The 16,706-nt window shown below is 43.9% G+C and overlaps 1 protein-coding gene across 1 annotated transcript in view; it reads left to right on the forward strand.

The window, feature by feature from the left end:
* Nucleotides 1–16,706, forward strand: part of TTC27 (tetratricopeptide repeat domain 27) — a 228,411-nt gene that overhangs the window by 32,289 nt on the left and 179,416 nt on the right. The window contains exon 5 of the mRNA XM_014600026.3: nucleotides 8,335–8,437. Within this exon, the coding sequence (XP_014455512.1) occupies nucleotides 8,335–8,437 (103 nt within the window). The remainder of the gene's footprint in view (nucleotides 1–8,334; nucleotides 8,438–16,706) is intronic.

The raw sequence follows: 16,706 nt of genomic DNA on the forward strand, positions 1-16,706 counted from the left end.
AGATCTGCCTCGCTGCAATTTAAACCTAACTTCTGCTGTGGTCTCATGTCCTGCTCTCTTTGTCAAGGAAGAATAAGAAGAATGTAGAAAGTGCCAGACTGTAGTCCATGTGCTCTGTGTGTGTGTGTGTGTGTGTGAGGGGGCAGGGAGTGGGAACAGGACCATTGGCAATGCGTAGGGGGTGCACGTGCACTCCCCAAGCATAATGGTGCACCCCCTCAAAAAAGGTGCCACTGACACGGTGGTGCCTATAGGCAGTTGCCGCGTGCCACCCCCGCTGCCAGTGGTGTCTGCGGGCAGTGAGTGATCGCTGCCATTTCTCACCGCTCACCACCCCTCCCCCCGCTGCTGACAATGCTGGCAGCATCTGTGGGAGATCCCCGCTTACCACTGCCACCACGCTCCCACCGCCGCCAGCGCTGCCATGCCCCACCAGCCGCCGGGTGCATGCAGCGTTCGTGCAGGGGGCCCACCCCTCCTAAGCAGCCCCCACGCCCAGTCCGCCCACACCTACCCACACAGCGACTCTCATTCTTCTACATCCCTCCACACCCACCTGCATTCCTCCACCCTCCTTCCCACTCCCTCCTGCAAACCCCACATCCCCTCATCACACACCCACCATGTGATAAGGAAACCCAAAGCAAACATTAAAACATACATATTTAGGATTTATTTTAATATGATGCTAGAGACACTGGTAGACTTCCAAATCTCTTTAACATTGTAAACATAACAATAAAACATTGCCCATCTGATCAGTCCCCCTTTCTCTCTCTCTTTTGTTCTAATTGTGAAAGAATGTGGATTTAGGGGTATTTTAAAAAGTGAATTTGGGATGCTGCCTCAGCAGTCTAGCTGACACAAAGGGGCTAGTGTCCCCAGATACCAATCGCCTGGGCCCCAGAAGCTCCTGAGGTCAAGTAACGCTGAGCTGCTGGCCAGGGCAGCTTTTTATACTGCTGGGGACAGCACAGGTGCTGGCCCCGGGCTCTAGGTCCCACTGGCTCCAGATCCGGGAGGAGCCAGGCAGGGTTATTTTGCCCCAAGTGGCACAGTTTGCTCCACAACAGAGTGAATGTCCGAGCATGTGCGCCAAGGCAAAAAGCCACAGCTCAAATTTGCACCACTTCTATTTGAGCTGCTGCAAGCACATGTGCTTGGACCCCCCCAGCGGGGTTCGACCCCCAAACAAGGGGTACTGCCCCCCAGCAGGGGTTTCAGCCCCCACACAAAGGGTACGGCCCCGCAGCGGGGGCAAAATGATCCCCACAGGGGCTACCCCCCCCGCAAGGCCCACATGCCCCACCCCAACCCCCCAATTGCTGTCCCACCTGGCCCCATCCCCCACCAGTTCCTGCAGCCCCCTCAATGGCTGCCCCACCCAGCCCCACCCCTGCTCCCCCAGACCCTCCAATGGCTGCCCCACCCAGCCTTACCCCCCCCAACTTGCACCCCCAGGCCCCCATGGCTACCCCCATACCCCCAGGCACCGTCACTTAAAACCCCCCAGAAAAAAACAGGAAAAAAAAGGGAAAAAAAGCCACTGCTTACCTTAGCAGCAGGGGTGAGGGGACTCCAGGGCCTCTGGCAGAGCCCCCTGGCGCAGCACAGGCCAGCGGGGGGGCAGCAGGGCCTGGGCTGGGGCCACTGATGCTGTCACCCTGAGCCCTCCACCCTGGCCAGCCCCAGCAGGGGTTGGGGGCCTTGGGGGCTGGTGGGGGGAGGGTCCAGCCAGGGCAGGGGTCAGGGACCTTGGAGGGGCTTGCAGGGGGAGGGGCCGGCCCCAGCAGGGGTCAGGGGCCTCAGGGGGACTTGTTGGGGGAGGGGCCGGCTGCAGAAGTGGTCGGGGGGCTGGTGGGGGGGGCTGGGCCATTGGGGATCCCCCCATGGTCCCTTCTCCCCTCCTCCAGCCCTCCCCGACCCCTTACTCACCAGCACCGGAGCCCTGGCACTGAAACACACGGCCTGGCGAGAGCCAACCATATCTGGCAACCAGAGCATCTCTGTGGAGGACCAAGTCTCTGGTTGCCCCGCTCTTTTAAACATCGATTTTTTTAGACCTCTGGATATCCAGTTTGCAGTGTGGGGAAGGGTGGGCAATAAAAAATGGCTGCTACTGGCACTTGCACAATCACAGTTGGGATTACACTGGCAGCCAGAGGTTGCACTGCCTCTATGCACAGGGTGTCTGGCTACATCCCTATGCTCCTGGATAAGTTAAATGTATAGGTGTGAAACTTTATATTTATTTTGAAGCTTTATATGAATCAGTGTTTTAAAATTAAATATAGCTTTTTAAGCTGTGATCAGAGACTGCTCTAAAACCATTGGCTGTTCCTAGTATTACCTTCATATTTTGTCTTACTCCATTAAGCTTCTCGGGCATACATCTGAAAATTATTGATTGGCTTTTTTGAAGCTATCTTTCTCCTTATAGCTTCCAAAAAGCTCATATGGTGTCATCCAACTCCCATTTAAAATAGGGGCAGCACTTCCCTTGCAGTTGGTAGGAGTTGGATATGTTTAGAAAGAACTGTGTCCTGCTGTGTATAAACTGTATGTCACAATTGAAATGTACATGTAATGTGGTGCGTATGCTCATGCAAGAGAGATTTGTTGTAAAAACACTACATAACTTTGGAGTTGGGTGATGGGGGCAGCAGCCCCTGGTGCTAACTTGGTGCTAAAACAAACAACTGTTGCCATGACTAACCAGGTCATACAGCTGTCCTGTTATGACTATAAATTTCTTATTACACACTTGACTTTTAACTACCATTAACTTTAATTTGTATTGCTTTTTTCATTTTCACATGGAAACTTCTTAATATTTAAATCTTAAACATTATGTATTGGAGCTTGTGTTGCAATTACAGCTTTATGTAGGGAAAGCAAGACTATTATAATGGCCCCAAAACTTTTCCCTCCTAAGCTGTCTCTGAGGGCCTAGATGAGTCTGGACAGCCCACTGGCTCTTTCTTGGGTAAAGCTTGAACTGGAGACCTAGAGACAAAGTTCTGCTTTCCAGGGCCAGTCAGTTCTACTCCAGATCCCGTTTACTATGTTCACTGAAATTCTCATATAAATTCGTAATGCTGTCCTAATTTACACGGCAGAAAACGTCAGCTTGCATTGTGATTTCAGTTAAAGAATAAGACTCTAGGAAATGATGAACTCTGAAAAAGTTAAGGACTGTTTTTAGGCAACTGCTCTTATAGAATTAGGAGAGAGAATCACAGAAACCATGGCTAACTGAAGTGTTTATACTGTGTATAACGGACCTTTGTTTATTTTCTGTAAGATGTTCTTTAAATAATGAACAGTTCATAATGAACAGTGCAGATGTTGTGATGGTTAAATTGGTGTTTATGTTGCTTCCAATTCTGCTATAAAATTTGAAATTAGGCTTCTATATTTCCAGTGTCTTCAGCTAGTATCTCTTTTCAACAAGAGAGAACTGAAGAGTTTTAAATACTAGTTCTGTTTAAAATCTAAATTTCAACTATAATATAGTTGATTATGCAGTACAGGATGTTGCACTGATACAAGGTGTTACAACACCAATATAAGGTGTTGCACTGATACAAACAGGTGTAATTTAAACCTCTTAGCATCAAAACAAATCATTGGTGGGAACTGGCATAATTTATGACTGATTCTAACGTGCAAAAGCCAAAGGCTGTCATTTGGCACATCCTCTTATTTCAAGTGAAATGAGCAGGAACAAATGAGGGAATTCAGAATTGTACTCCATCGGGCATAAAAATTCATTAGCAAACATTGAAAAAGATGCTGATCAATGGCAACAGTACCATCAAATAACCTATGTAAACAGAGGGAGTTTAGCTTGACATGGCAAGAAGAACGAGCAGGACCTTTTAGTTTGGGGGCAAGCAATTATTTTGGGTGGAAGGCCGCTTACCGAATTTTGGCAAGCTGTTGAGGGCGTCATGGGTAGCCTTGCCCCTTTACAGGTGCCCTGCCCCCTGGTCACCATCTTGTGACTGGAAGTCCCGCCCCCTGACCTTTGCCACCAGAAGTCCCTCCCCTTGCCCCTTAAAGTACTCCTTTCAGCAAGGGGGTTTGCTATCTTAGAACCAGAAAAATACCAAATTATATTCTAAAAAGTGAACATCTACAGTATTAATTTGATTTCAAAAAATATTTTTGTCTTGGTTTACGTGTGTTTGTGTAGAGTACATGGAGGTGATTGTATATAATAACTTAAAATGAAGTCTTACTCTTGTATATTGTGGGGGGTGGGTATAGGTTTGTGGGGGGCTGTGGGTACGTGGGGTGTGGGGTTGGGTAGGTGTGGAGGGTATGGGGTGAGGGAGCATGTGGGTGGATATGTGAGGTGTGGGTGGGTATAGGTTTTGGGGGGTTGTGTTGGGGGGAGGGTGGCTGGGGTATGTGAGGGGGTGTGGGTGTCTGCGTGTATGGGAGTGCAAGGGGAGGTGTGGGTGCACGTGTATGGTGAGATGAGCGTGTGGGACTCACTGTACGAACATCCACACCCACACACACCCGGGGTACTGGAGTGGACCCGTGCTCCTGCGGTCTGGCAATGCAGCTAGGAGCCACATAGTGCTGAAGCAGTGCAGAGGTAGGAAGGCAGGGAAATGTCCTGCTAAGGGTCGCCCTGGAGTCCTACTGCCCCTGGCTCCTGTCATCTTTGACAAGCAGCCAGGAGCAGATAAATATTTTCTAAATTTTTTAGGGGCCATGCGGGCTGGAAAGAATAGCCTGACGGCCTGGATCTGGCCCATGGGCTGTATTTTGCAGCCCCCACTCCCCCATCTTAGTTTTTCTGGTGGATGTAAAACTTTTCCTTGGTCACTTCATATACTTACAAATTGTCATGGTTTCTTGGCTAAAAAACAGTTTACCTTGGAATATGTTCCTTACTGTTTCAAAAATAATTTAAATGTATTCATGCAGAAGAGTCTTGAATGGTTGTTGAGAAAAGTGTCTTAATATCCTTAAAAGCTGAAAATTCAGAAGAAAAATTATTAGTTACAAAATAAATAATTTTATGATCTTTAAGCCAGTCTCATGATTTTCTAGGACTAGCGGCCCTCCACCTGACTCATGATTTTTGAATACTAGGGGTTATCAGTGCAGAAACCTATTTTTGATAACAAATGAGATATTTTGTAGTCAAATTGATTTATAAATGTCCAGAGCAAAGCAGATCCTCATCTCACCAGTTTCTTTCATTGATATACTGCAAATATTAAAAAGCCTCTCCTTTAATGTTTACCTGCTTTTATTTAAAAAATATTTTAAAGAGCTACTTTTTTGTTTGTTTTTTACTGCAAAAATCTGCATTAATGTAGGACTATGGTTGTGAATTTATATGTAAAAATAAGAGGATTCAAATTATGGTTCTCAGAACAGCAAGTCCTGCTACTTTGTAAATAGCATGTTTCATGTGGGTTCATTATCAGACCTACAAATGCAAAGATATTTCAATGCATCCATTTTTAAAAAATGTTTAGAAGAGCAGTGATGATTGTATATTCTTACAGCTTATCACATTTAAATACATTATACATATAAATATTTGTTTGCTTATATGCTTATACTTTGATATTTTTAATGTAAAGTTTAAAATGTATACACTATTGTTTTTTTCGTGTTATAAAGATTGTAATGTTAACATCTTGATTTTCATTTTCAACACTTTTGGTTTTAAAATCACATTTTTTGAATATGTTAAAGGTTCATGAGGTTCATGACCAGTCTGAAATTTAAAAAATAGTCCGTGTTCAAATAATCTGAACCAAACAAAAATGCAAAACTTGTTGACATGATCCTTTGATGATCTGGAAATATAGGCAAATATGGAATTAGCAGAAGTGTCTTATTAGCTTGCTTTAGCTTTCAAACATAATGGATTGAGCCCCCAAAAGCACAACTATGTTAAATGTATTTTTTTTAAATATTTTGAGCTCTTGGATTTATCTTAACATGAGACCAAGTGGGTTTTAGACCAGGTCAGTTTGGTGCAGGCCTGTCCTAGCCACTTGCAGAGGGTTCAGGATTGATTGAGAGTGTGGTTGGGGGGTAGAAAGGTAAGAAAGGTTTATTGACTTAACAAAAATACAGCTAGGCGTAGTAACAAGACAAACAAAGACAAGAATCATTTGCGTCAGCAACTTATTGGCAGTCCCCTCTGATGCCTGATGTATGACAAGTTTCTTTTTTCACAAAGCTTATCAAAGTCAGGCGTCCCTGATCAGCGCTGTCTGAGAGGTACTGGAAAGGACCCTGGTATTCAGTTCTTGGGCTCCCTGAGATCCACAGGCCCACTGATCCAGGTCAACAGCTAATTAATCCCTTTCACAGAGTTGTATCTTCCTTCTGAATGATTTCCGGATGTTTCAGCCAATGTATAACTTCTGAACTATGCTGATAAGTTACAGCCATTCATATTCTTTTTACTTTAACTGTCCTTAGACTGACCAACAGCAGTACAAGCCTTGCATTCCTTTGATAAGGTTGATTTTAAGTACACCACAGGGCCTTACTACTTCAAGGCTTTGCTAAATTTACTAGGCCTTACTTTATACAAGGCTTTACTACATTTTAAACTTTAATTAGGCTCTTAGCAACAACATACAGCTTAGTATTTAAAAAAATGACAGAGAAATAATTGGTCTAATCTTCATAGAGCCTTCAGCAAGCACCTTTATCACACAGACGTAATTTTCAGCTGTCACACAGGCCAACTACTAAACCTCACACAGTGATGCACAGAAGTGGATCACTGGTACAGCATTTGTTGACCTATGAATGCAACCCCTTTAGGCTAGGGACAGAAATTGCACATAAACTGGTGTAAGTGATCGGAAACTGGTTCAAATCTGTAATACAGCAGAAGTTCCTTGCACATAAACCGCTTTCAAAATGGCCAGAACAGGTTTAAGGTAAGATAAACCTGGATGGATATAGTATCAGATTTAACTGATTCAAGTTAATTTACAGTCCCCCAGCATCTCACGATGCTTTACATCTCTCCTGCAATGCCCCCCTTGCAGGTTGGGTGGGCTAGCCTTGGCCTAAGCCGTCTGCTGCAGCAGAGCAAGGAGGCATGCTCTAGCGCCCCCCCTCCCCCCCCGGCTTCTGGCCTGAGCCACTTCAGGCATGTAGCTGTATTTCCAGAATCAAAAGTAAATGTCTGTTCACTTGATTATTGGTTCAATCTACGTAGTTTAGACTGATCTGCAAAGATTGAATTGATTCTGCCTTAGGCTTTTTGGCTGTCTGTACTTAGCCTTAAGGGAGGAGTCAGGGTGTCTGTGCTGCAGGGGGGTGAGTGGGCTGCATGTGTGACTGGGGTGGGGGAGGCTGAAGCTAGGCTGCCTGTGCAGCATGTGCAGAGTCCAGGAATGGGGGGAGCTGGCCTGTGCATGTGGTCCAATTGGGGTAGGGGAGCTAGGCTTCCGGTGCTTGTGGCCAGGAATGGGGGATACGGGCTGCCCATACAGTGCACATGGTGGGAGAGATGGGATGTGCTAGGCTGCCTATACAGGGGTAAGCCTGGGTGGGCTACCCATGTAGCAAGCACCCCTTGTTCTATGGCCTGCATCTCGTGTGACTCCCAGGAATGTGCATGGCATGCAGCCACCAGCTGCCTGGAAGTTGGACAGCCCTGATGTACGATATGGGAAAACCTTTGCTGCCTATCTTCAGTCAAGCCACTGCAGGGCTGCCTCTAAAGAGAGGACTTTTAAACTACCAATCTTAAAATAACAAGGAAAAAATGAAGCAAGGCTGAAGGGGATTCAATTAACTGTGAATTTGAGCCTGCATTGTTATGGGTGCTGTCTTCATCATTTTACATCAAAAAGATGTATGGTGCTTGTATCGTTATGATGGATTTCTAATTTGAAGCAAGTCCTAATTTGTCACACTTGTTAGATTGCTTCAGTTTTGTAGCATTCTCCTTTATAGAAACAAGGAGGGAGTGTTGGGGAAAGGGTATGTTGATTTAAGCTTTCATATAAGGGAAGTACAAGAAGGCAGAAACAAATTAGCTGATGATTGAACACCCATCTGCGCTGGCTTTTTTGTTAGATGTTTTTTAATTTCTCTTTGAACTCGTTCAAAACTTATTTGGCTTTGATGATGCAATTTAATTTTAATACTGTAGAATTCTTCCTAGGTCAGTCTGTTTTTAAGTAGGTCAGATGTGGTGTGGGATTGTTATAAAGCAACAATTTCAAATATGGTTGTAAAGATGCATTTTAAAAACTTTTTTCTTCTTTAAAAAAAAACCCACCTGTATTAGTAATTTACATAGGATATCCTTATTCTCGCTTACAGACATTGCCTTGGTGGACTTTGCGATGTGTGAACATTCACCAGCAAGTGCTAGAAGAACGATCACCTGAGCTCTTCGCTATTGCTCAGACCTGCATAGAACAAGGTATGCTTTAAATTATTCAGTTTAAGTTGACATCCAGTACTAATCACTTTTCAAAAAGAGATGTTTTTGTAGCCATGTCAGTGTTTGCAGCATGATTCTTACCAGATATTCCTGGAGCTGCTTAGAATTGAAAAGGCACTACTTCAATTTTATGTTAATTTTTAAGGATAACAAAAAAATGTTTTTCAGATATATAGGGAGTAAAAAGAAGTCCCAGGGTGGTATAAGACCACTACTGAATGGGCAAAAGCAATTGGTGACAGACAGGGGGGACAAGGCTGAACTCCTCAATGAGTTCTTTGCCACAGTGTTCCTAAACGAGGGGCAAGACAAGTCTCTCAATGGGATTGTAGAGAGGCAACAGCAGGGTGCCAGACTACGAAGCGTTGACCCTGAGATGTTGCAGAGTCACTTGGAAGGACTGGATGCATTTAAGTGAGCAGGCCCGGATGAGCTCCATCTGAGGGTACTGAAGGCACTGGCTGATGTCATTGCACAGCCACTGGCAAGAATATTTGAGCACTTGTGGTGCATGGACCAGGTCCCGGAGGACTGGAAAAGGGCCAATGTGGTCCCTATTTTCAAGAAGGGGAGGAAGGAGGATCCAGGCAACTACAGGTCAGTCAGTCTCACCTCCATCCTTGGCAAAGTCTTTGTAAAGATTATTAAGGCTCATATATGTGAGAGTCCAGCAGGAAAAATTATGCTGAGGGGAAACCAGCACGGGTTCATAGCAGGTAGATCATGCCTGACCAATCTAGTCTCTTTTTATGACCAGATTACAAAACACCTGGACGCAGGAGTAGGGCTAGATATCGTTTACTTAGACTTCAGGAAGGCCTTCGATACGGTATTGCACCCCATACTGGTGAACAAGTTAAGAGACTGTGACTTGGATGATTCCACAGTCCAGTGGGTGGTGAATTGGCTAGAGGGTCGTACCCAGAGAGTGGTGGTGGATGGGTTGGTATTGACCTGGAAGGGTGTGGGCAGTGGGGTCCCGCAGGGCTCGGTCCTTGGACCGATACTCTTCAATGTCTTCATCAGTGACTTGGAAGAGGGTGTAAAGTGTAATCTGTCCAAGTTTGTGAATGATACAAAACTGTGGGGAGAAGTGGACACGCCAGAGGGCAGGGAACAACTACAGGCAGACCTGGACAGGTTGGACAAATGGGCAGAAAACAACAGAATGCAGTTCAACAAGGAGAAATGCAAAGTGCTGCACCTAGGGAGGAAAAATGTCCAGCACATCTACGGCCTAGGAAATGACCTGCTCGGTAGCATGGAAGCAGAAAGGGATCTTGGAGTCCTAGTGGACTCCAAGATGAACATGAGTCGTTAGTGTGACGAAGTCATCATCACAGCTAACTGCGCTTTCTCATGCATCAGCAGATGCATGACAAACAGAACCAGGGAGGTGTTACTTCTCCTGTATCAGGCACTGGTCAGACCGCAGTTGGAATACTGCGTCCAGTTTTGGGCGCCGCACTTCAAGAGGGATGTGGATAACCTGGAGAGGGTCAGAGAAGGACCACTCGTATGGTTAAGGGCTTGCAGGCCAAGCCCTACGAGGAGAGACTAGGGCACCTGGACCTCTTTAGCCTCCGCAAGAGAAGGTTGAGAGGCGACCTTGTGGCTGCCGATAAATTCATCATGGGGGCGCAGAAGGGAATTGGTGAGGCTCTACTCACCAAGGTGCCCCTGGGGGTCACAAGAAATAATGGCCATAAGCTAGCAGAGAGCAGATTTAGTCTAAACATTAGGAAGAACTTCTTCACAGAGTAGTCAAAATCTGGAACAGGCTCCCAAGGGAGGTAGTACTCTCCCCTACCCTGGGGGTCTTCAAGAGGAGGTTAGATAGGCATCTGGCTGGGGTCATCCGAACCCAGCACTCTTTCCTGCCTATGCAGGGGGTCGGACTCGATGATTTATTGAGGTCCCTTCCTACCGTAACATCTATGAATCTATGAATTTAACAATTCGTTTATGCTGGTATATATTCTGCTTGAGGCTGGAAGCCTGACTACATTCTTTCTGCTTGCAAGACAGAAGGTATTATGTGTGTCCAATGTGTGCCACTCTCAATTTGTCACAAACACTTTCAGGTGTTGTCTTTTTCTTCATTCTTTTGGTCTCTCAGGGCATCTTTCCACATGATCTGGGGTGGGGAGGGTGCTTTAACTAGAGCTCTCGGGAGCTGCTCTAATTAAAGCACCCCCAGTGTCACATATATTCAGCATCCCATGCTTCAAAATGGCTGCAGGGGTGCTTTAACTAAAGCTTACTTGACAAGCTTTAGCTAAAATGCCCCAACCGCCATTTTGAAGTGCGGGGATGCTGAATGCACGTGACGCTGAGGCTGCTGAAGCACACTAATTAGCATACTGCAGCAGACTTGATCTATCAAAGTCTGCTGCCACGTACTAATTAGCACACAGAGCAGGCATCAGGCATGTGTATAGGTGCCCTTATTTAACAAAGGTTGTTTGGTTTTGAAATGTGAATATGTTTAGTTCTCTACAACTTCATGAGAGATGCTGACCAAGTTTTTTTTACTCTTCCCCACTGAATTTCAGGATCCCCATCACCTGTATCAAAGACTGAACTGTAACTGGTATTCAGTTTCAGAGAGGTTTTGAGTTGCATGCAGAGAGAGGATATAATTTATAAAAATGAATATCGACCCTAATCTTGATCAGAAAACAAACTGTTTTATGTTAAAACTAAATGTACAATAATATAGCATTAGTTCCTTCCCCTTCCCCTTGCCAGCAAGACCAGTACATTTGTTAGCTGAAGATTGTTGCGTGGTAATTTCACCAAGCCTGAAAGTGCATTTTCAACTGAACATTTTTAAGACACTTTTTTTTAAGACATATTGGCACGCACAGTTTTTGTCCTTGCCAAAGAGAATATAGACGGCCTTAAATTCCTAAGTTTTTAGGACTTTTTTTTTTCTTAATGAAAGGTCGTTTTGTTCTGGGATATGAACCAACTGTAGCAGGAGTGTCAAACATATGGACCATGGGTTGGATTTAGCCCATGGAGTTTCTTAATCTGGCCTGCCAGGCAACTGGCAGGCACTGGAAATTGGGGCTGCAGAATCTAGGGTCCTTTTGGACATGGTCATTAGCAGAGAGCTTGGCTTTCTCCTGCTGGATTCCTTGCCACTGGAGTGACCATGGCGGCACCACTCACACCGGTTTGGATCTGGCCCAAAAGAAGCCCTGTGGATCAGATCTGGCCCTGGGCCCCAGATGTGTTTGACAGCCGTGGACTATAGGATTGAGCCATAAATGTGATATCCAAGCTCCAGAATAGTTTAGGGCTCTTGCATATTTTCCAGATTAATAGGAGAAATTTTACAGTAACATTTAACGCAATGATTACAGAATAATGTTAGAACCAACCTGTGAAGAAGCAGTAATGCTACTCGCAGGTCTCAATGGATGCTAAGAGTGAAGGATTAGGTCCTTCTGTGTTCTTTTGTGTTGTTTATAAATCTTAGCATTAAAAAATGTTCCAGGCAGTTTTATTGAATTGAAAACTTAATTTATTAACCGTACAATATTGAAGTTCAACAAGTTATGCATGTCTATATGGCACAAGGCAGCACCATGTTAGCTTCTGAACCAGAAGCACTATAGTCGCATGTACTCCAGCACTGTATATAGACCAGGTAAGCACCACATTCATGCAACTACATTGCTTCCAGTTTGGAAGCTAGTACGCAGTGTTTCAGCATAGCGCTGCCTTGCACTATACATCGACTGAACAGAGTTCTGTAACAGTAAGAGATTTGCTGGAGAATTGCAACTTCCAAAAGAAAAAAATGAAATCTTTTTAAATTATTTCACCTAGTCATGATAAATTTGTTGATGTGCTAATTTTAAAGGTCAAGGGAGTCTTTGACATTAAGTGACACAGAGAGAACCAGTTCTGACTTTTGCTTTCAATTCCTAATTTTTCAAAACTCAATCTTTTACTTTAAAAATACATGCTGAATCTATCAACATGGTAGCAAAATGCTTCTAAGAAATGTAAGTCTAATCAACCTAAGTCTTAAAAATAGGCATCCTTTAAAACCTATGACCTACAGTGCATGCTGCAAAGGTAATTTTCCTCCTCTGTTATTTTTTTATAAAGGGAGATTTGTGAAGGTGGTGCATTGTTGAAGGTGGAGATTTGTTTTTCTGGACTGGCTGGTTGGGGAATGGATTATATTAGATTAAATTAGTCTTGCTTATTTATAACAGAGTATAATTTGGGGGTTATAATGCACTACCATATTTTATTGCATACAACACACACCTTTTCTCCAAAAGCTAGCTGATGGAAATTGGAGTGTGCATTATATGCGAAGAATGCAGAAAGAAAAATTTTTGCCACTTACTGGAAAAAAAAGGGAAAGTAAAATCTTCATAAATTCACAGGAACAATAAGCAGGAACTGCTCTCTAGCTGCTGTTCTTTTTACTTATCATTAAGAAAGATCTTTTTTATTCCGTTCTGCCTTTCAAAGAGAAGATGCATTTTTATTCTGAAACATGTTGTTTTCGAGAAAATATGTTATTTGTAGTTTAGGTAATTTCTAAAGTTCCTTAAATGGATGGATGGTTGCTTTAAAAAATATGTATAAATATTAGAAAATATCCAATGAGTGATTATTGGAGTGTGTTATATAGGTTAGGAAGGACAAGAGGAAGGAATTTCAAAAGCTTTTTCCATTATTAAAGAATGCAAACATGCAGGTCATAAAACTCAACAGTTATTGTTTCTCTGAATGTGCATCCATGGCACTTTCATAATGTCAGTGGCGATTCTATGCCAGCAAGTTTTTAGTTGAATTTGATCACAGTAATTTTGTTATTTGTCTGAGCAGTTTTATTAAGTTAACTCTATATGAGCGTATAAAATATTTTTTAGTCTTTTTGTTTACCTTAAACTGATTCAGCCTAAAATTTGAGTTAGCAAGAAAAATGAAAACATGTACTATGAAGAATTTTATCAGATAGTGATTTTGAATATTCTACTATATTTAATATACCATTCTGCTTCCTTATAAAAAGTTAAAAATAAGGTTTGGAGCTAACTCGGTAATAGGACATTACAATGATTAAAAGAAACTCAGACACACTTAGATATTTATCTCCTTAGTAACTGATGCTTCTCTTGCATTGGCCACCCTGACTGTGAGAAAAAATTTTGGAATTTATGGTAATTATATCTGATGTATTGGCATATGACTTTTTTAAAACTAGGAGATTACAATCAGATGAAATTTTATCCAGTATGAGACAGTTTGTGCAACCTTGATCTGTTTACTGTATATTCTATACACAGTTGTTTACAGAGTCACTGTCCCAGCTTTAGACCCGCAAAGACCAGTGAACAGCTCAGAATTGACTTTTAAAAATCAAGTGTAATCTTGAGCATCTCTGGATCTACCAAGCTAAGGGCTGGATTTGATTTTTTTAAACTACTGAAAACTAGATAGTGGTAGATGTTCAGCACTTCTGAAAATCAAGCCCTATATTGAGGTGCCTACATAAAGAATAGGATTTCTGTCTTTTGGTAACTGTTTTTTTTCAAATCTTGGCTGAAACTTTTTGAGGAGTGATGTCTTAAGGTACAAGAATTTTTATGGGAGATTCATTTATCTCATGTAATGTGCACCCTAATTTCCACCACCTGGCTTTGGTGAAAAAGGTGTGGGTTATACGTGAGAAAATATGGCATACCAGTTTTTAAATATATTTCTCTTTCCTTTTAACTACCCTATTTTCTTTTTTCATCTTCTTCCTTTTAAAAATAATACTCTATTTACTGGAATCCAAGATGATGTTGCTTTTATTATTATATTATACATGTGGAAAATTATACATTTGTTATAATTTTTCAGGTATAGAATCTAATTAGTGGAAGGTCTTCTTAAAGTCATCCCCCCACTGCTGTGGCAGAAAAGTAGTGGTACGGGATGGAAGGCCAGACCCCTGTCTCTTGTCATCCTGGTATCTGCTCCCCTTGCTTTGACCCATGCTATGTGCCCACCAACCGCTTGCTGCTTGTTCCCTGCCACCTGCCTTTTGCCCCCTGTACCTGGACCTGCCCTCCCCACTCCTAGCCTTCCTGGTCCTGTGCCTGCTCCCCTCTGCCTGTGATTGTGCCTACCCCACTGCTTCTGCCTCCCTCCCCTGTGCTTGTGCCTAACCTTTCTGCCTGTCTCCCAATCTGTGTTCCCCCTCTCCAGGTCCCTGATACCTTGTTCTCTGCTCTTCTCTGGCTCTGGAGCAGTTAGTGGCAGCCCCAGCCTGATACCAGCCTAGTCCAGCCATGGAGAAGGGGCAACAGCTCCTTCAGTGGCCACTGAGTGGGTTCCAGTTTTCAGTCTGTTTAGATTTTCAGCTTGAGAAGCTAAATTCCATTTTTTCCCAACTACTTACTGGATCAGCTTCAACTATATAGTTAGTTCTTGAACCATCAGGTTATTGGATTAGACTGACCTGATCGAGTTTGATCTGGCAGGGCAGTTTCTGTGTTCTTATTAGTCGCATAAAGAAAATAAAATTAGTTTTTTTTAAAAAATTTGGGAAAACGCAAGTATATGATACTATTTTAAAGTCACAGAGTACAATCCAACCTTAATTTTGGTTGCTTTATTTGTCTTTTTTTTTCCATTTTTTTTCCATCAATCTCTGTTTATAATTTTAACTCTTAATTTTTTTTCCACTGGGAAGGAAGTTTTAATAATACCTAGCTATATATTGTAATTTATATCCATAGTGCTGTATAAAGGAGTTCAGTATAATTGCCAGTTTAACAAATGGGGAATACTGAGTCATAGGGAAAAAATCACTAGGTCACAGTTGCTGAGCACTTGAAGATTTAACTGATTTAAGTTAAATTGGTTTATTGAGCTTCTGACACAGGTCCTCTCCAGATTCAAGTTAACTCGCAGTCCTCCAGAATCCTAGGATGCTTTCCACCTCCTATGCAATTCCCTCTCCTTGCAGGGTGGGTAGTATAGCCTTGGCTCAAGCTGTCCGCTCCAGTGGAGCAGGGAGGCATGCTCTAGTGCCTCCAGCTTCTGGCCTGGGCCACCGAAGGTATGTGGCTGCATTTCCAGAATCAGAAGTGAATGTCTGTTCACTTGCTTATTGGTTCAGCTTAGACTAACCTGTGCAGATTGATTCGATTCAACCTCGGGTTTTTTGGCTGTCTGTACTTAGCTGAATAGTACAGCCAGGCATTGAACCCAGAAGTCCCGAGTCTTAGTCTAATACTGTGTCCACTAGGTCATACTAGGTGTGCAATTAATTTGAAGCAATAAACTCTGGAGCAGTTTGAGCCAGAGTAAACTATTCGTGGGGATAGCATCTACACATGTACCCAAGACCGCAGCAATTTGAGCTGGGGTGTGTCACAACCCAAGGGTGTGATTTTTGTTTGTGTGTGCTTTGGCACTGCTAAATTATTTCCCGCCACTCGTAGCTTTCTTTGCAGGGTGCATTTCTAGGTTGCAAAAGAGAAATGCACGGTACAAGGAGTTCCCGCCATTCGTATACAAATTTGTGTCCCACTATTGACCAGTTCTAAATTATTCCCACGTGGCGGCTAGTGATTGGCCTGCTAGCCGTATAAGAGGCTTGAGCGGTTTCCGCCCAAGTTGGAGAACTCCGAGGAGAACCCCGCAAGGGAGGACTCCATGACCATCCGGAGGAGGAGGACTTCACATATTGTGAAGATCTCTAAGCGCTGCGGAGCCTATCGGACCCAGCGTGTATCTCAAGAAGGCTATAGGGGTCTGATCAGCCTCTCGCCTCTCCCCGTCACCGCCTGATCCCTCAACGTACCCTTCCCTGCGCGCAAGTTCCACGGAGCCTAGCAAACTTCGTGTGAGTGTATTCAGAGCTCTTTGCTTCGAGTTACTTTCTTTGGTTGACACGACGGGCTCGCGGTTTAGAGCTTTCAACCGGATTGGGCTAGGTTCACGGGAAGGAACTCTAGTCCGCCTCTCTTCTTTTCTGTCTGTAACTGCAACTCAAGCAAGTTTTCCTGCCTGCACCGCGACCATCTTCGGTGTAAGTAAAATAATCTTTAATTAACCACTAAGCGTCCGTGCCTAATTCTAGCGTGCCACCTGCCTTCCCCGACCCGGCGTGTCCGGGCTGCTGGCCACAGCCCGCTGCGCGGAAAACCCCCGAGGGCCTCGGACCGCTCCCAACCCACACAGGGTGGAGTGGGTTATGCCAGGTCTGTTTCTGCTCTGC

This window comes from Alligator mississippiensis, chromosome 1, assembly GCF_030867095.1.
Source record: "Alligator mississippiensis isolate rAllMis1 chromosome 1, rAllMis1, whole genome shotgun sequence".
NCBI lineage: Eukaryota > Metazoa > Chordata > Crocodylia > Alligatoridae > Alligator > Alligator mississippiensis.